At 37.1% G+C, this 21,345-nt stretch overlaps 1 protein-coding gene across 1 annotated transcript in view; it reads left to right on the plus strand.

The window, feature by feature from the left end:
• The first annotated feature begins 245 nt into the window (after positions 1–245).
• Positions 246–21,345, plus strand: part of LOC140227378 (phosphatidylinositol-glycan-specific phospholipase D-like) — a 30,783-nt gene continuing 9,683 nt past the window's right edge. Inside the window, exons 1-15 of the mRNA XM_072307789.1 lie at positions 246–367; positions 3,968–4,023; positions 5,952–6,030; positions 7,134–7,231; positions 10,880–10,990; positions 12,380–12,428; positions 12,926–12,986; positions 13,949–14,059; positions 14,520–14,547; positions 15,977–16,116; positions 17,287–17,485; positions 18,015–18,148; positions 18,698–18,887; positions 19,388–19,498; positions 21,201–21,275. Coding sequence (XP_072163890.1) covers positions 283–367; positions 3,968–4,023; positions 5,952–6,030; positions 7,134–7,231; positions 10,880–10,990; positions 12,380–12,428; positions 12,926–12,986; positions 13,949–14,059; positions 14,520–14,547; positions 15,977–16,116; positions 17,287–17,485; positions 18,015–18,148; positions 18,698–18,887; positions 19,388–19,498; positions 21,201–21,275 — 1,527 coding nt within the window. The 5' untranslated portion in view covers positions 246–282. The remainder of the gene's footprint in view (positions 368–3,967; positions 4,024–5,951; positions 6,031–7,133; positions 7,232–10,879; positions 10,991–12,379; positions 12,429–12,925; positions 12,987–13,948; positions 14,060–14,519; positions 14,548–15,976; positions 16,117–17,286; positions 17,486–18,014; positions 18,149–18,697; positions 18,888–19,387; positions 19,499–21,200; positions 21,276–21,345) is intronic.

Below are 21,345 nucleotides of genomic sequence, written 5' to 3' on the forward strand. Positions count from 1 at the left end.
ATAGAGCTCAGTTCGCCCAACTGTAGATGCGTTCCCGCATCCCACAATGCATGTTTGTGTGTGGGATTCGTGGATCCGGAGGCTTTTCCAGCATAGCACGCACCCTTACCCAGGCTCCCTCCCCTCCCGGACCCTGGGCATACATGTATACCAAAGATCAAGAGCGCACGTACGTACGTACTCTTTGCCGTATTCATCACTGCATGCACGTACAATCAGCGCGTTCAATTTGGTGTTGATCTGGTGGTCAAGTGATTAGATTTGTTTGACAATTCAACCACAATGAATATGAAGATCTGTCTTCTGTTGCTTCTGACAGTGGCTAAATTGGTCACTGGCTGTGGTATTACGACGCATATCGAAATAGGTGAGTATTCAAAGAAAATTATGGCTGGATTTTAAGGGAGCTAACGTTCGTTAGGTAGATGTCTGACTGAAAGCGGAACAGAGAGGGAAGTTACGCCGAAGCGCTGGGCATGACCAAGTTGATAAGTGCGCTGGGGAATCACACAGTCAGACCGCAACGTCCTGAAAAGCCTTCGCATTTATCGTACGCGTATGCATGGACCTCGCGGACATAAATACGTAATGAGCTGGGAGACCACATTTTTAGAGTGTCTGTAAATCTAAACGACATTATCAATCTTCATGATTTATATATCGATAAAAAGCTGAAGAGTTGTACTTTGATGAAATTCGACCACTTGAAAGGTTATGACATATAAAATATACTGAACAAGGAAATTATAAAACACAAAATTTGCATATTTTCCGTTCTTCTTAAGGGGTACACTAGATCGACGAAATTAAGGTGGACCAAAATGGAAGAGGTATAAAATGAAAGAGGAAATATCATTCTATGAAAACATAATGACTTTATGTGGACTGATCCTATGAACGGGTCAGGTTGGCGAATAAATCATTGCGTTGTACAGTTAATTTTTGACGAGATTTCAGTTTGCCGCGAATACGCGTTTCTGATTGGTTAATTCCCTCTGAGTGGAGAGTTGAACGCACCTCGCGGAATGACAGTAAACGTGTACTCTACATAACAGTGTGTAGATGACAGTGTAGGACCCTATATGGTGTGTGTGTGTGCGCGCGCACAATGTGTGTATACGCGCTCAGGTTCAGGCAACTGCAGCTGGTGTAAGATCTCCACGTAAACAACAAGAACAACACTCCACTCTGATCGACAGCTCAACTTTGGCTTGAACTTTTTTTTTGCCGGCACAACTAGATAAAAGTAGAGTGCATTAATAAGTAGCATACAAATCAATAATACAAGATCTAGCACTGTGTTTGCACACATGAGTTCTTTGAGGCTCTCTTTTTGGTATTAGAATTATTCCTTATTAATCCACTGTATACATCGCTGAGTAATTTATCTAATGATACCCTGGGAGCGCATGTATCTCAAATTGCCACACTATGATTTTTACTCGACGAGACTTTCAATTTTTATTGTTTTCTAAGCGAGGGACCAATTCAGTTCTTAGTGTGCTGTTATAACAGGTATATCTAAAACGTTGACTATCATTCATGTGGTGATTCAACCTATGAACGGGTCGGGTTGGCAATAAATAGAAAGCCTTGTTCTAATTTGTCTCAGGGTCGTTTGGAAAATATCAATATAATGCAGAGATACGAATAATGATATCATAAGCTCATTCTGTATAATGTAAGCACTAAAAGGTGTGATTTATTTCAAATATTCACAAACCATGTCAATTGGTCACGGATAGTAGATCTTCATGTCGCCAATAAGTGAATCTCGTAGACCATGCACTTTGTCTCTGAATTATCTCGCAAAATCTCGGGTGCTGAGAAGGACATGCGCAAAAACCTGCGCGTACGATAAATTTTTGATTTGAGCTCATTAACAGCAGCGTTGCGGTCTGACTGCACAGGCTATACAATTGTAGCTCTCCCAACATTGCCATTGGCCTATCACTAGACACTATCACTTAATACCAGTGACAGAGACCACGGAATATCTACATTGCATGATGTTACAGGAGGCAACAATTTTGAGTATTGCTAATGTAGGTGATATCAGTTGCCTCTCGAAATTTGCAAAAATGATTAACAACCACAGCAAAGTAATAATGTGTAAGAATCGTGATAGATGAGTGCATGACATGTATTGATTCCTTGTTACTCCGGTACTTCAGCAAAGGGGTCAAGGAGGTTATGTTTTCATCGGCATTGGTTTGTTTGTTTGTCTCTGTGCAAAATAACTAAAAAAAAAATGTGTGAATGCATTTGGCTGAAACTTACAGGAAAGGTTGAGAGTGAAACAAGGAAGAGATGATTGAATTTTGATAGTGATTCGGGAATTATATTCAATATATCATATTCAATTCAACTACAAGTACATTGTACAACTAGTTTCTAGAAGCACTCTGAGAGCACAGACCTCTGCCAAGCAGCTACTTTCCACTGCTGATCCTGTTCTTTCATATAGAGATCGGTGATTTCCACCCATTACATGCATGCTGAAAGTGGCCCGATTTCCCAATACTAGTCCTTTTGACTTTGTTACATTACTGCACCTTCCAGCTGCGTGGCGCCTCACCCTCTAGCAGAAACTAAAGCACGCACTTTAGTGCACATTGATATGAAAACCTCAAAAATGCGCAGCTTAAACTACTAACTTTATTAACCCTCCCTTGGCGGAGGTAATGAACTTGGGAGTTCCAGCTGCACATTTTTTGAGGTTTGCATAAGTGCACTAAAGTGCAGTATGCTCTAATTTCTGCAACAGGAAGTTGATGACTTAACAATAGTCAATAGGTTTCTTGCATGTATTGGGAAATCGCACAATTTTCAGCATGCATACGTATGGGTGTAAATCACTGATCTCTTAGGAAGAAAAAGATCAGTGGTAGAAATGAGCTGCTTGGTGGAGGTCTGCGCTCTCAGAGTGCTTCTCTAGTTAAATGTAGATTAGGAGTCAATTCAACACAGCCCATCATACATTGTATACTGTAAAACATGATATATTTGCGGCACGAAATTTTTGCGAATTGGAGCCGACGGCCTTTTTCGTGGCATGAAATTTTCGCGAATTGCCACTGGCGTTCAATGCATATATAGTGTAGACAAGAAATTTCGCGAATCTTGGCGCTCGCGAAATTCGCGAAATTAGAATGCACGCGAACATTCCTTGTTTTACAGTACTTTGGCTCAGTCAATCTCACACTTTTTACCACAGTTTAAGTGATGAATTACAGTTCCCTCATCCTGAGGTGAAAACAAGCACCCAGAAGTCTAACGTTTGTAGGTCATACATGCTTTTCTCACTTTGATGTTTATAATTGATATTTCTACTTCTAAACTAGATGTTCAGTTACCGGTAGTACTGACAAGTAGATGTCTTTTTCTTCATATCAATTTCCCTCCTTCATTCCTGAAGATTCTTGTCTACTTTCATAAGCTTGTACTCCATGCAGTGCTACTCTATAAAAGTAACCAGATGATGTAAGAACAATTACCATAGGCATAAAACATCATATCAGACAGTTAAATGCTCTTCTGCTTACTTGCTGACACCATCCATAAATTTACAGAAAACATTCACTAACTTCACTTTATTAACGCCAGCCGCCTATAATTTGACCAGTGCACAACAGCGTCCAAAATTTGACCACCTGCTACATGTAGAAAGCTTATGCTTTTACGCATGGTTGAACCTAGGCACGGGAGGTCGAGCCTTGGTGCGGGTGCCATACTTCATTATTGTACAATTAATCACCCACAGGGAATTTATTGAAAAGTGAGATCAAACTATTAGTTGCCGGCACTTTTTCCTTTTTAAATTCTTTTTGTTTTAATGATCTTTAAATATTCTGCCCTTGAGTCAAAAAATATACTCACTTTATGACTTGACATATGTTATGCATAGTGCTAATCAGTGTAAACATATTTAGACAACAGTAACATAATGTATGCTTTGACTTTGCAGGACACCGGGCCACAAAATACTTCAAAGATACAAGAGGCCAAGTTGACTACAAACAGGTGATTTAACTTCTGGTGTACTTTGAGTGCTGATTGGCACAGTTAACTCCATAGCATTATATGTACACTTTCCAAAGTCCCTGCCAGAGAAAGAGTTAAACCCTATTTTAACTGGGACGTTTCATGCCACGATTCCGCAACGCGCAAAGATTTTGCTGTGTCGTTTCATGACTTTTTTCATTGAAGTCTCCCACATATTTTGAGACCAAATTTGTAACGTCTGGGTATGCTGTTCTGAAGTTACATAATGTTTTGTATTTAAAGCATGTCAACCCGAAAACAGCTCAAATTCATGATATTGTGTGCAAATCCAATGCAAATTGTGTTTTGGGGTTAAATTGATATGAATTAGATTATTTCAACTTTTAACCATTGAAATTAATCAATTCTAGTGTAGATAAGCTTGAAAAAGTGCCTGCAACAAATTTTGGCAAAAAAACAATAGAAAACAAAAGGTCGAAAAAACAATAAAATACATAAGAAATTAACAAAACAACAAAAACCAAAAGAAACTGATTTTGATTGTGCTATTTTTTTTACAAGAAAATTGTTTAATGTGTCTTGAGGAATTCTGACACAAAAATTTAGCAATCTTCAGTCTTTTTAATGGAGTTATAGGTGAAAATATGATTTCATGCATAAATTTGCATAATTAATTTATTAAAAATAGAAAGGTAATATTTTTCTATTGTATGACCATCTAATCTTGTAGTTGACATCTGGCTCTATCTTTAGGCCAAATTTTGTACACGATCGGCGGCCGAGATCTGAAAGGGGGGGGGGGGGTCAAATTGACACCCCCCCCCCCCCCCCCAGTAAAAACTTGGTCTCAAATACTGTACGAGCTGAAATTTTCGCGTACAGATATATTCGCGAATTGCTACTTGGAGGACATTTGCGCGTGTTGTTAATTTCGCGGTTGCGACGGTCTAACTGAACGTAACTATTTGCGCGTTGTTATTTTCGCGGTTCAAAGGCGATTCGCGAAATTCGCGAAAATAAAACCACCGCGAAAATTTCAGCTCGTACAGTAGCCCAGTTAAAATAGGATTAATGCTTCATGTAAACTGTTATTCCAACACTCGGTGTACTGAAATTGGTAGTGGTATGTCTTGAAGGCAATCTTGGAAAGCTCAGTCAGTGATAAACACTGAGAGGTCACTGTTTCCACACTGATGAAGAAATGGCTCAAAAAAATGTCAGGAAACTGATTTTCTTTTTCCTGTTGAAGTTCATTAACTTTTCTCTTTATTTTGCTCAGTGATTATACACAACTGGTGAAAACAGTCATTATCAAATGTTATATGATTTAATATTCAGATGGGTGCTGACAAACCCACTGCCCACACACCCCGGGAAGAGTTAATGACATACGATCATTTCATATTGAATGATCTTAAATTTGTAAATTGTCATAATTTTTTTTTTTTTTTTTTGCTGAAGCCCAGTATATTATGCAACCTGTCACATACAATTTAAGTTACAGCTTTATGATTTCAGTCATTATTTGTTTATCTCTATTGATTCATTCATTTTCAAGTAGTTCTTATGTATCACAATATACAGCATAAACCATGAATTACACAACTTCACAAGCATTATATTTTGCAAATCCAGACTTGTAAAACAATTTTGCAAATGGTTGAATTTGCATTTAAGCCCAGCAAAAGAAGTGTTCTCTTTTCAAGGAGTGAAAAGTTTTAGTTGCTCTACTATGGAGGCGACATTATTATACATTAGGCCTACATGATGTTACAGTCCTGAGGCAAAATTTTGAGCGTAGTTTTAATTCTGGTGACATGTGTCCCCTTCCAAAATTCACAAAAATAAAACCACAGCAAAAAAAAAAATGCATTAAGAAAATAAGTGATCTATGAGTGCATGTATTGATTCCTTGATAAATCTAGATGATTTTGATCTTCTCACAGTTGATTATAGAAAACCAGGATGCATTCCAAGCTGGTAATCCATACCCAGATGCTTACTATGATTCCCCTTGCCAGGGAGGTAGGTATACAAAGATTAACTCTTTTGTAGGCGCACTTCTTCCATGTTTATAATACAGAGTCTCTGTACAAAATCTAGTTGGAAGTAAAGAGTTAGTTGTGCTGACCATTCAGTGCATAACTCAAGATATCATGCAGATGTTCACTGACAACATTTGTCTCAAGACTTGTGATCAGCTATAGGATATGTGAAATTAATCTTATTCAAAGAATGTACTTCACTCGTTGAGGACGAGTCCCGAGTATACTCAGGCAAGTGTCTATGGGAAATTCATGTTGTAGCAAAATCAGCCCGTCCTCAATGGGTTAACTGAATTTCTACACTAATACACATGCTTTGTAGGACACACATTAAAGGGACTGTACAGTACTGGTTGAGGGGAGGATTCAGGTTTATAACTTTAGTGAGATAATGAGAAACCTCTTATGAAATATGAAAGAGGATGTAATTTTAAGAAGGATTCAACGTTTATTTGATGAAAATTGGCTTTCAAATGCCCGAGATATAAAAAAAAGCAATAATAATAAAAGGCGACAGGCCATGACTTTTATTAGGATCTCTTTGTTTCACCTTGTTTTTGGATATCTCGGCCATTTCGAAACCGATTTTCATCAAATAAACTTTTGATTCCCCTTAGAATTGTACATGCTCTTTGACATCTCGATGAAGTGGTTTCTGAATATCTCACAAAACATTAAAAGCTAAAGCCTTACCTCAACCAGAACTGTACAGTCCTTTTAAACCGTTGAAGACAGGCTGATTTTGCTATGACAGACACACATTTCCCATGGACTGACTCGGGACTCGTCCTCCACGGGTTAAATACACACACACATGATGCATTATGTGCATGTTATTTATTGGGTTCTTCTCTGACTGAAAGGAGTTGATTTACAAAATGTGATATCTGAGAGTTGGCAGACAATGGTATCAAGATGTTTCACTTTCTATGTTTGCAATGAATTCATTAACTTTCATATACTGCAGGAGTTAGAATTATTCCATTCATACATTTCTATGCTGATGTATGTTTTACAACAAATGATGCCACATACTACATGTCAGTAATTGCTCATAAAGCAGTCTTCCATTCTTCCCACAAGGTAAGTACCATGATGTATCTGAGGACACACACTGGGCACCATTCCTGAAGACTACTGTAGAGTATATCAGGCAGCACTATCCCAAGCCTTGGAACGAGGTTAGTCATGGCATTCATTACATTTTGTTTTATGCTACTTTTTCTTAAAACCTGTGATGTACAGAAACTTATAAGCCCACCAAAATGAAAAGATAATTCCTTGCCTCTTAAACCTTTTCAGGCCTGCCTGAGAAGGCGAGGTCCGAGACGTCATATTCTCATTTTCTTGCCTTTTTAGTCTGAGAAGGCGAGAAGGCCAGTTCGAGATCTCGTCTTTTTTTCAATGATAATACAAGAAGGTGAGGAGGTGAGATATGCATGTGAGATCTCGTCAGGGAATTTGAGAAAACGTGATCTTGCTTTTTCCTTCTCGGACCCCAAGAGGTTGAGATGACAAGATCTTTCTCAACTTCTTGGATCGAGGAGGCAAGAAGGCAAGAATATGAGATCTTGGATCTCGCCTTCTCCCATTTCTGGACCAAAAATGATGGAAGGATGAAGAATGTGTGCTTTATGCCACTTGATTCACGAAGATTTTCATTTTATGGACAATAAATAAATTGAATGAAATGAAATGAAATAAACTTTCAGATTTCCTTGATGGCACTCATAAGCTTCTGTATTGTAAAGGAACAGGCCATATAATATGTCAATTGACTGTGTCAGAGTTGATAATGTTGCTTCCAGTCTCACTTTTAATTAGTCACAATTCTCAGCTTTTTCTATCTTTATATATTTTCTATGAACTACACCATATCCAAAGAACTGAATTAACCTATATAAAATTTTGTAAAAGCCAGAACCATTACCTTTTGGTATGTGTTTGTGATAAAGTTGGGCAATCGCTATGAGTGACTCTTGTGCCATGTTTGAGCAGCTGCCTCCCATCTGACACGTTCATCTCCTGGCTTGCGTTGCGCTATTCTTGCATTTTGGCAAATTTCTGCTGAGTATGATGTGTCATGATGTAGTGGATCACTTCGTGAAGCTTTTTGAAATATTGCCAGGCCTCAAACAGTGGACAGATTAATTTGTCATGTTGGTGCTGAAAGAGGGACAAGCAAGCTTCACTGTTTTTGGATCATTGTGTGAATATCACCTTCTTTAGAAAGATATTTTTGTAGATCTCTATGCAGCTTATATTCAATGCTTTCAAGATTTTTGCTGTCCATAACAAGGTTTTCAGTTGTTGAAAAAGCACAAATTTGATGAAGTGCTATCATTTAGGATTTATCTGCTAGTATAACTTTGCCGTGTGTTTAGATGTGCTGAAACTAATTGACAATTATTGTTTAACCCTATTTTAACTGGGGGGGGGGGGGTCAAATTGACCCCCCCTCGACGTTTCGCGCCACGATTCCGCAACGCGCAAAGATTTTGCCGCGTCATTTCACGACTTTTTTCATTGAAGTCTTCCGCATATTTTGAGACCAAATTTGCGACGTCCGGGTACGCCGTTCTGAAGTTACGTAATGTTATGCATATGCATGTCAACCCGAAAACAGCTCAAATTCATGATATCGTGTGCAAATTGTGATTTTTGGTTAAATTGATATGAATTAGATTATTTCAACTTTTAACCATTGAAATTAATCAATTCTAGTGTAGATAAGCCTGAAAAAGTATCTACAACAAATTTTGGCAAAAAAACAATAGAAAACATAAGGTCAAAAAACAATAAAATACATAAGAAATTAACAAAACAATAAAAACAAAAGAAATTGATTTTGATTGTGCTATTTTTTTACATGAAAATTGTTTGATATGTCTTGAGGAATTCTGACACAAAAATTTAGCAATACTTCATTCTTTTTAATGGAGTTATAGGTGAAAATATGATTTCATGCACAAATTTGCATAATTAATTTATTAAAGGAAGAAAAGCAATCTTTTTCTATTGTATGACCATGTAATCTTGTAGTTTACATCCAGCTCTATCTTCACGCAAAATTTCGCGGCGATCGTTCGATTGGTGGCCGAGATCTGGGGGGGGGGGGGTCAAATTGACCCCCCCCCCCCCCCCCCAGTAAAAACTTGGTCTCAAATAGCCCAGTTAGAATAGGGTTAATCATTTGTTGGTACAATATCATTTGTATTTAATTTCATTGTAAGGTGCTGTTTTCATAATAAATGTTTTGTTGTTGTTGGTGGTGTTTGTTTCCTTGATTGTTATGCTTAAAATGCTGCAGTAAAATACAGTGTATGGTGAGAGGCAAATTGCCAAACTAAAAAGATCCTGTAATCTTACAAGGCTCTACTTTGTAGGAGTTTCACACTGTTTAACCCAAGTGCCTTTCAAGAGTAACTTTCATTACAGCCAAGCTTAGTGGTGACTTGAATGGCTGCCAATTGAAAAGTTTGGCAAGTTTATATGGCTAATTGTATTAATTGGCAAATTGGCAAACCTAAAAATCCTGCAGTGAAAAAAAAAAACAACAACAAAAAACAAAAATCAAGGATGTAAAACCCTGCCTTAACCCTCCAAGTCTAATGCAAAAGCATAATCAAGGTAGGCATAGTGGCTACCTGTCTACAGTGGCCTCGTACTTTATATGGCCACTGCAGACTCCCTCATATAGAAAGAATATGTTTTACAAGCACTTTGTGTAATGGCCAACTGTTTTATGAGACCAGCTGCCACCAAGATATGTCTCTCTCATGCTTAATGGACAACTTCACCTTCATAAACATGTGGGTTGAGTGAATGCAGCAATATTAGTAGAACACATCAGTGAAAGTTTGGGGAAAATTGGACAATCTGTTCAAAAGTTACGAATTTTTAAAGGATCTGCTCGGTCACTGCTGGATGAGAAGACTACTACAGTGTATGATGTCACATGCGTACAACAAGTTAAGGAAAATACAAAGAGAATTTCACAAAATTTGACTTTTTGAAAACAGTGCACATTTCCTCGACTGGTTATTGACATATGTTATGGGTAATATTCCCCCTTGCCTTCTGAAAGAGGGAAGTCAAGTGTTCTTTTATTATACGAGAAAAGTGAAAATATCTTGAATTTTCTTTGTTTTCTTTATATCGTTGTACGCATGTGACATCACAAGCTCTAGTAGTCTTCTCATCCAGCAGTGACTAAGCAGAAACTTCAAAAGTTAATAACTTTTAAATGGATTGTCCAATTTTCCTCAACTCTTGGTGATGTGTTCTATTAGTATTGCTGCATTTACTCAATCCACATGTATATGAAGGTGAACTTGTCCTTAATGTTTCATTATGTACAATGAACACTAACTCTAAGTTGAGTCCTGTCTACCATTGGACTGAGTTTACCATAATACCATAGCCCTTTCTAGGGCTTACCAAATTTTATTTATTTATTTATTGAAAAAAAATAAAAATAAGACCTATATTTTTAAACAATAGAGACAGTAATATGGTTTATAGCATTTCATCCATGGACATACTATAGTCAAGCCCGTTATGGTGTTTGGTCTCATATTCTATACAACGGAATAAAGACCACTGTGCTTGTGTGTTTTTAAATTTTCCATGAGTACTGTAAACATAAAAATGGAAGAATTAGTCTTATACAATATTTGGGAGAGATATCATATTGAACTGTGTACAAAAATGCCAGAGTCTCAGAAAGTATGGGTAAGCACATTTCATGTTTGCAGTAGTTGCTACAGACAGGTTTGATCGTGGTTGCCATTGGTAACGAGATACCCCACCCATCTTGTGTTCTTCAGGATGCTAGGAAGCTGGTGGTATTCCTATTGGGATTTGCCTCACACCAGGTGGCAGACATCTCATGGCATAGTCTGGGCATCAACCAGGGTTTCCTCACCACCATGGGAGATGTGAGTCATCATGTCTGCTTTGTCAGACTTCTTTCTCTCCTTTCGTTGATATATTAGAGATAGTAGTGTGCAGTATAAAATCTTTCCTACTTTTTGACTTCATCCTGATTGTAATTATAAACGTGTGCTGCAGGTGTCCCAGGTTCTGGGGTAGGCAGGAGGTGGCTAGATTGTCTAACAGCTGCTCCCCATGCAGCTTTTTTCGAATAGTGAGTCAAAGCGGGTCGGGTTGCTTGCTGTCAGCCTTCATACATGCAGACTAAGTCTTCCCTGCTTCTGTTTTCTGTTTTGTTCTTTTATTTTATGGAAAGTTGTGAGTATAGAGCAAAAAAGCATTGACTAAACCAGAATATAAGATGATGGTCATGTACTGGCAAAAGACAAACACTAATAGATAAATGATAATGCACAAACACTAATCCATCTATATGATACTCTGTTTTACATAGCTAGTGACAGGAAGATGATGTGGTGTGTTTTAACCTCTCATTTCAAATCTCAGAAGCACCCTGAGCTGAAATTTGATGTATCATATTCTGAACTTGAAATCCTTTAGAGTCCAAAAGTAGGAATGCTGCAGCAGCTAGCTCTTGTAGATCAGTGTTTGTACATATCTCAATTTCATGTCAGTTTCAGTTATCATGAATTATTCTTGAGTTACAAGTGCTTTAAATAACCAAGACACATGAATAGTTCACAGAAATTATGCATAAGTGTGATGTGAGAGCAAAGAAAAACAGGGAACCAGCAAAATCAAAACTTACATGCTGTCAACATGCTACATTGTATATGTACAAGTGTTTAATTCAGTTGATTCAGACCCTAACAGAAATGGGCTAGTTTCAGTTTTCAGTGATGATTAATCCATTAAGTATAGTGTCCACATTTTTGATTCATGGTCTGTACATAATGTCTATTAATGAGAAGTGCACCATTTGTATATATATGCCATCAGGAAATGTATTGAGCACTCAAGAAAAAAATGGAAAGAATGTCGTCAGATATTTTGATCTTTGTTGCCTTCATAGGGTAATGTGCGATAAAATTGGGGTGCAGTTTTCTTCAAGCAAATTGCCTTCAACATGTGGTATTTTGTGATGATTACAGGAGGTGGTAGAATAAGCCTTCTTACATCTTTAAATCAAAGGCTCAGAACTCAAGAGTATATTTTGCTGTTTATTCATAAAGGTCTATGCAGCAAATACAACAGTGTATAATGTCTCCGTGTATGTTTTCATTTTTTAGCTCAGAAGCTTCTTCAATTGTTTATGTCAAATGTTCAAAAGACACAATATCATATATTTGTAAAATTTTGAAAACACAAACAAACTTTGTAGTCGTTGAAAGAATTTGAAAAGAAGATTTGCGTGTTTTTCTTCTTTCTTTCAGATCAATTTCTATGGATCTTTTCCCAATGCTCACAGTGTAGGAGACATTGGTAAGATCAGTGAAGCACTAACAAGAAAGATCACAAATATTTTGATTAATATGATACACATATAAACATGTCATTTGATTGTCATAGACAGAGCTAAATACACAGTGCTGATTTGTATAAAAGAATCTTGATATAAATCATATACACTACATCTGCAGTGACAAATTTAGAGAGGTAATGAAAAAATGTCACATACACCAAAGGTTAAAAAAAATCTTTTGTTGTCAAAGGTGGAATTATGATTGAATTGATCTAGAGAGACAAGGAAAAGAAAAGGAACTGTTTGAAACTTTAATAATAACACATATAAACATTGACTAAGGGAACTAATAACATGCAGAATGATAGAAAATGAATATTGAAGATATGATTAATATTGCTTTACCAATAGATACTGTTGTGGTTATTGCTTATGAAAATGCATATTGTTTTAGGTGAATAATGAAAGAGGTATGTATGTCTACAGTCCATATTTGTCCATGTATCTTATTTCTCAGGTGGTGATATTCTCTCTGAGGCTGAGTTGGAGCTTAGTTATATTTCAACTTTGCAAAATTGGTAAATATGACAAATTTTCATGTCTATATTGAATGGGAGATTCAGAATTGAATAACAGCGAATCCATCTTTCATTATGAATTAGATTGAACTACTTGGCAACTTGCAGGAAGGAAAGAATAGATTGCCTAATTTTTTGAGAAGTGTTTAGAATGATTTCAAACAATATGATGCAAGCATTTAAGAACATAACTCCACAGGATTCTATATTATCTTATTGAATTGCCTTATCCCTGTTTTTTTTTTTTTTAAACAAGACTGTGTCAAAATCTTGAATGTACAGGGGCAGTGCCTCTCACTGCTATTTGGTGGTTATATCTTTGAAGCAGTAAAGTATCATGTCAATCAGAAAATTAGATACAATCTAAATGAGAAGATCCTGAACTGTGATTATTAAAAGCTTTAGCTACGCTTAGCTGTCGTGTAATGTTTGTTATCTGCTTCTTGCTAATAGAGAATGATAATGCAAAAGTAAACAAATATCCATATTTACAATAAATTATTGTTTTTAATGTCTTAGGGGCATTGCAAGAAAGTTGTAATCAATTGCAAATCTCCCATATCAGTTGCAAGTTGGATTTGATCTATCAGTGGCGAAATGTGCAATTGATATTTGCAACCAACTGCAACTTCACTTTCTTGCAGTGCCCCCTTATTATTTCATATCATGGCATCTTGCCAAAAATATCAGTGACATTAACCCGATGAGGACGAGATCTGAGTATACTCGGGCAGGTGTGTATGGGAAATGCTTGTTGTAGCAAAATCAGCCTGTCATGAATGGGTTAAGAAGAGAATCCTTCTCATCGAAATCAATGTGTGAAATTTTAATCAGTTCGTGCAGTTTCCTTAATTTTCACAAATCATTAGATTTTGAAAATGTGATCTTGGAGCAGGAAGAAGTGTGGCATCATATTAACCCTTTAACCCTCGGCTTCTTGTGGATATTATTTGATGGTCCAGGTATGTCCCTGTGAAGGATCTCTTTGAGATTTACAAGATGTACTACAATGGGAGTGTTGTAATGCCAGAGGATGTCATTGTTGAATGTACTTCCATTCTATTCTTAGCCAGGTAAGAACTCTGCTCCTACAGATGTTATAATCAGCATTTAAGTCTTTCTCTATAGTTTGTGTTTGTCACAGCATGGATATATTGAACCTATCCAAGTAGTATTGCCATCCTTTGCTCAAAGTACATAGAAACTGTAATGCAAATTAGCCAACAAAGTAAGATTTTTTCTTTTCCTGCTGTCTGTTGTAAAGTCCCTTTATTATTATGCAAGAATGTATGTGATGCTCACAAATTTGGTTCAGTCAAATTTCCTGATAATTTCTGGGCTCCTGTTGCACTTACTGTATTGTTTCTACATTCTGCAAGTCATGTGCATTTGTGTTAAAGCATTTGATTGTCTTTTATATAAAATCATGATTCCATATATCAATTCTTTAAAATTTAGTACTGTGGTTTAATGTTGTTACTTGGATCTGATTATTATACATTATTTTTCCGTGTTTCATTTGCCCATCACTAGGTTAGGTGAAAAGCTTGCATTATCAAAGGTGAGTTTTATATATAGGTTGAAGACTAACTAGTTAAACTTGATTTAAGTTGCCAAAGGAAATGCATGCATTGAATATACCTGACACACTCAGTATTGTGTTTCTTCTCTCAAGTCTTGTTTTATCATGTGACATGCGGGACCTTTGTGAAAAGTTGAATTCCTGCGTACAGTTGTAGGTCTGTGGAGAGTGTAGTGGCATGCAATGAATTGCCAAGGAGCATTAAGTAAATAAATCATTTCAGAGTGAGTGCATCACACACATGTCACAAGTAGCCACTTGAAGAAGTTTTAACAATGGATGTGAGTCACACAGACAAAGAAATACAGTGGACTTCCGTTATAACGAAGTCCTCGGGACCGGCAGTTTTCTTTTGTTATATCAAAATTTTGTTTTGACCGAACAAATAAACAATGAAAAACAAAGAAAGGATAATGGTGTGGCCTGATTTTTTATTTTGTTGTAACTGGAATTTTGTTATAACCGTGTTCATTATAGCGGGAGTGCACTGTACAGGCAGAGATACCACCTAGGGAGGCAATGTTAAAGAGACATGAGTATTCTATCAAGCCAAATGATCTATGATTGTGCAGATTTCAGTCTGATCCAAAAACTTGTAAATAGGAAGCATAGACACAGAGGTTCTTTAGATGGAGATTGCAGTAGATAGGAGGATGTATGTGTGAATAGATCATGAGAGATATGTTAATCTGTGTGTTAACCCTTTGTTGCCATTTTGTGTATGTTAGCAACAGTCACATGCCTTTCCCTCAAAATCCTTGGTGTGGATTGCAATTTCTATACAAATAAGTTGTTTTCTATGACTGACTCACCTCACCGTGACTGTGAGTCTCAATTAATTCATTTCTTTGGCCAAGTCATGCTTGCCAACTTTGGTATTACCATCTGTAGAGTTAGTGATTTCCAGTTTCCTGTGTGTATGTGTCTGTGACCACTTCCCCAAGTTTTTATCATGCTTGTAATTGAAAGTGAAAGTGTATATTTCCAGTATATTATGGGTTTCAGCCTGATACCACCCCCACACACACATTTATGTTGCCTCCATCTGTGCGTCACATGTCTTGTTCAGTAGACAAGAGCATTATGTACCTTTCACTCAAAAAAGCATTCTTACTCATAGCAATGAACATGTATGTCCTTTCAGAAGTTTTGTGAATCAGACATGCTGTCTAATATATACCAACATTGGACCCATGTGTACAACTTTATAGCATAAAATGCAGCAAGTGCATTGATTTTGTTTGAAATATATCAAATGATTTCTGCTGTATTTCCAGTGAGAATGCCATTCCAGCCTAGAACAGCAACAGAATATCACTCATGTTACATATTTTTTAGCTTGTGTAATCACAGGATCACCATGTAAGGTCTATTAGATTAAAAGCCTATATCTCATTTCTACTCCAAGCTCTATCCAGACTACTCATCCAAGTCACCTTTCATGGTGGAGGAGTTTGAGTCCTACTTCCTGGGCGGGGTCGATGACATGTCGTCATGGACACAGACTGTCTGGCATGAAACCATCACCATGCTGGAAGATGGAACCAGGTGAGTTCATCAGGGTTGCTAGGCAACATTTGCAGATTTGGAATTCATATTTGCTTGCCTATGTAACAAGAAAATAATTTTGTGATACTTTGGTATCTGAATACACATTGCATGTTCATGTAGGACTACTTCATGAACATGCAAATTTGTTAACATGGTTTGTTTAACTCTTTATGTGCCATGGTGGAAACCCCTGTATGCCACATCATTCTGAGACACCAACGTAGTCATGCTTTGAGAAAACATTCTGTCTTTCAAATCTATGTAACTTCTATAGATATCTGTTAAGTTGGACACATAGTGAGCAAAGTTGTAGAGAATATGCCAAACTTTGCTTTGACGTAAATTGTATGACAAATCTACGAGTCTTTTTCTATCAAATGACCAGTAGCCACATTACTGTAAAGGAGGCATGACTTTTGCACACAAAACAGTATAACAGAAACTTGTAGTTTAGACCCAAATCGAATAAGGAACACTGCTCACTAGTCAATCACCACATAAAAATCCAAGCTATACATGTATATGAGAGGAATGGAATCGCGAGAAATGCTTTCATTGTACTTTGGCATTTGGTGATTTATCGATCGGTTTGGTAGGGCTTGTGCATTTGAGCAGAATATGTGAAGTTGGCAAGCCGTCGACTGAGCTGGGCGTGCAAACGTGGGACATAAAGAGTTAATAATGGAACTTTTCTCATTTCTTCCTAGCACTAGTGCTTGTTATTCATTCTAAGATAAGATGTAGTGGCTTCATTCTCTTGAAATCCCTTAATCCAACTTCATACCTCCAATCGGCTCCATCAAGTTGTAAATCAATGATCTCTCAAAAAGAGCATGAGAGATTGTTTGGAACATTCTTTTAGTGATGTTGACATTTCCTTGAAACTTTGATATTGAAGTCAAGCGTAATGCCTCGGGGGTAGGATACATTTTCTGTATGCCTATGTTATATTGCACTTTTGTATGTATGGCCAAATAGATAATAATAGTAATAATGATATGTTGTTGAAAGTCATGCTTTATTCTCAATCTTGTTTAGCACTCTGACATTGTGCCTCCTGTGATCACATTTAAAATTGCACTTAACAATCATCACTGACCAATCAAACTGGCTTCCGTATGAATATTCATTTCTGACACTGTCCTTTGCATTGTAATTGCCCCACAGCAAATGCAGCATCCCCCACATTCCCATCTACATCAACTGTTCTGGGGATGTGTTGCTAGGGAGTGATGCGAGCCTGGGATGGGATACATCGGTGAGGGGCGTCAGGAAGAAGATAAACCTGCATGGGTTGACCAGGAGGGATGTAAACGTGACTCAAACACCCAGAGGGGTGCATATCTCCCCCTCAGAGAGGATTAAGGTTAGTGTTTAGTCTCTCTTGATACCCAAAACTTTCTCTCCTTGATGAGGTCTTTTTAATCTGTTTTTGATGTAATTATTGTTTGACTGCTCTTAGAATGTATTATGCGCAAGAGTTCATCTTGTGTACTGGTGTGTCATCTTCGTATCTTGAAAGATTACTTTCTTTTTCATTTCTGTTTGTTTTTATGAGTGTGATATAAATGTGTGATAGCATTGGTAACCTACTGTCTGGTTCATAAAATGGTGTACCTTCCTTCAAAACTTACTCATATCTGGTATAACAAGAACAGGAGCCATTTCCTGAGTGTATGTCTCTTTTGGTTTTACATGTAACTACATACAACCAAACCCCCTCACACATGAACCATTATCATTGTAATGTACACTGATAACCAATCATTCTGTGTTGTCATGAGCTTTAAAATATTTCTAAATCATTGTGTTCCTAGATTTATGTTATGTTTCTCTTCACAATGCCATCCTTGTCAAACAGCCATAATTTGTGATTCTCTTATTTCTCTCCACAGTCAAAGTTGGAATCTATGAGTAAAGACATGAAGGATAGATTACGTGGCCAAAAGAGTGATGTCACAAAGACCAAGACCAAGGCAGAGTCTGTGATGTCATTGTATGTCAGCAATATGTATGCAAGGCTAGGCTTGTGAGTATTCTCTCTCAACTTCATGCATACTTTTAAGCAAAGAGTACATCTGATGTAACAGATGATTAACCTGTAAACAAATAATTCATTTCCAACCTTGATATTTGCACATATTGCAAGGAGCAACCATGTCTGTAATGAAATACCTGTAGTACTACATACTGTACCTTGCGCATGACTCTTTAGTGAAAGAGGCATATTTACTGTGCATTCCCATTATGACAAATACAGTTATAACAACATTTTGTAACAACGAAGTTGAAAGTCTGGTCCTGAATTTATTACCCATATATCTTAATGTACTTTATTTGTTAAGCTACAAAAAATTTCTGTATAGTGAAAGAAAACTGCCTGTCCCAAGGACTTCATTAATTCAGGAGTCATGTGTAGTTGTAAATTAATTGCACGCTATTTCTTTGTTAGTAATGAGCAGCCAAGCTTGTTTTTTAAGCAGCTTTTTTTAAGGCTTTGACTCTAAAAATTGTCAGGAAGGCACCAGCTCTCAAAATTCTAGTTTAATTAAAAGATATGATGTGTTATGATTCCCAGGAGTATGACGACAGCCAAGATGGGAGGGAGTGAGGAGGAGATTCTTATGGTAGGAACCCCAGACTATGGGAGGGAAGGCCAGCCCCAGCTGGGTAGAGTCTACGTCCTCAGAGGGACTGGTGGTAAGATGAGGAACCAGTCTTCATTGGACCTGGACCAAGACGCTGATTTCATCTTCCAAGGCCTCTATGTAAGATAGAGCAATTTGGATTGTTGTCTCAGAATATCTGAAAATCTTTAAAGGCATTATTTACCATTTGCAGATGAAACATTACTGAGCTTTAGTGCTTCAAAATAGTTCTAAATGTGAGTTAGGCATAGAAAGAACCAATGTAAAAATTTGAATCAATATAATTATTGCTAAGTATTGTTAATTTACAAAACGTGAACAATTGTTACAATATAAATTTTTCTAGACTAAACCATCTACAGTTATGGTTTATTGAGAAAATTAATGATATCTCTTTATATTATAGGCTTTGTTGCAAAATGTTTACATGCATGTTTGGATATTTTGTGTTACAACTGACTTACACATATGCATCAATTGTGATATCTTGAACATTTTTTTAATCACTGCTCCCAGTGGTAAACAGTACCTTTAATGTGAAGTCTGGTATTGTGTAATAAGTGATAACAAGTATTGTAAGTATGTCATATATTATCTACTTTGTCTTCTCTACTCTTTAGTCAGGGGGTAAATTTGGATCAGCTGTGGCTGCTTTGGATCTCAATCAGGATGGCTTCATGGACATAGCCGTCAGTGCGCCCTCTGTTGGCTCAGAGAAACTAATCTATACGGTAAGGCACCATCACCCACAATGTGCCTGCTTTAATAAAACATTCAGAACAGAGACTTATGTACTCATATATTTCATGCAGTTTTTATTTTCACAAATTCCTCAAGTTGACTGATATTTGCAAAAACGATTCGCTAATGTATTGTCTCATGTGGCAAAAATGCAATGTACATTGTGTCGAGGGTGGGAAATTGTTGACTTTTTTTATGGAAAGGAAGAACTCTTCTTTCTCATTCCTTCAATGTGGTTCTCAATGGCAAATTCAGCCACAAGCAAAATTTTCTTACAAGTCCCACTTTAGAAAGCATTATACTCATGAAACATATCTTGTGTATGGTAAAATACTCTATGTGAGTGATATGTTGAGTCCATGAAGTGTATTGATATTCACAAAAACTGACCATTCTTTTTGTCCCCGCCGAACGAGTTCGAGCAGGGGACTATGAAACGGGCTCCGTACGTGTGTGTGTCCGTCCGTGTGTCCGTGTGTCCGTGTGTCCGTCCGTGTGTGATCAAAATGTTCAAAATGCTACTCCTTCGCCATTTCTAACCCAATTTTGATTCTGTTTGCTTTATATGATAGCACTACATGGGAGCTTTGAAACTTCTATACAGAATTTCAATTGTGACCTTTGACCTTGACCTTTGACCTATATTGTACATTTTGCTTCAAAATGCTACTTCTTCGCCATTTCTAACCCGATTTTGATTCCGTTTGCTTTATATGATGGCACTAGGTGAGGGCTTCAAAACTTCTACACAGAATTTTGACCTTTGACTTCTTTGACCTTTGACCTTGATTTTTGACCTATATTGTACATTGCCTACAAAATGCTACTCCTTCGCCATTTCTAACCCGATTTTGATTCCGTTTGCTTTATGTGATGGCACTAGGTGAGGGCTTCAAAACTTCTACACAGAATTTTGACCTTTGACTTCTTTGACCTTTGACCTTGATTTTTGACCTATATTGTACATTTTGCTACAAAATGCTACTCCTTTGCCATTTGTAACCGATTTCAATTCCGTTTGCTTTAAGTGATGGCACTAGGTGAGGGCTTCAAAACTTCTACACAGAATTTTGACCTTTGACTTCTTTGACCTTTGACCTTGATTTTTTTACCTATATTGTACTTTGGCTACAAAATGCTACTCCTTCACCATTTCTAACCCGATTTCGATTCCGTTTGCTTTATGTGATGGCACTAGGTGAGGGCTTCAAAACTTCTACATAGAATTTTGACCTTTGACTTCTTTGACCTTTGACCTTCATCTTTTTACCTATATTGTACATTTTGCTACTAAATGCTACTTCCGGCGGGGACATATATTACGCACCGCGTAATTTCTACTTTTCCTTGTTTTTTTGGTGAAACATTTAATTCACAAATTTTATTAGATAATGATGATATTATGTTTAAATGATGGTCATGCTACATTGACCTTAGTTTGACTTCATGCTAGTTGTGATTTCTAAATTTCAGTAGAGATACTGATGGTATTATGAGTAGGCAACTAAATTTTTCGTTTTCACAAAATGAACATAACTCAGTGATTTCCTGCTGAACATGAATAGATACAGATACAGACATTAATACAATGATGATTAAATACAGATTGTGTGTGTACACTTTGTACAAATTATGTTTCTGTGTGATGATATTTGAATTAGTGCTCACACCTGGCCAATGTTTGGTTTGTAGGGAGAGGTGTATGTGTTCTTTGGAAGCAGCACTGGTCAGTGGAGTAGTGTCCCGAATGTGACCATCACATGCAAGGTGAGATCAATGGGTCTTGTGTGGGTCAAGGATGTTGAAAGTTCAGCAGGGTTTAGGACAAATAATTGTA

Source organism: Diadema setosum, chromosome 4 (genome assembly GCF_964275005.1).
Source record: "Diadema setosum chromosome 4, eeDiaSeto1, whole genome shotgun sequence".
Lineage (NCBI taxonomy): Eukaryota > Metazoa > Echinodermata > Echinoidea > Diadematoida > Diadematidae > Diadema > Diadema setosum.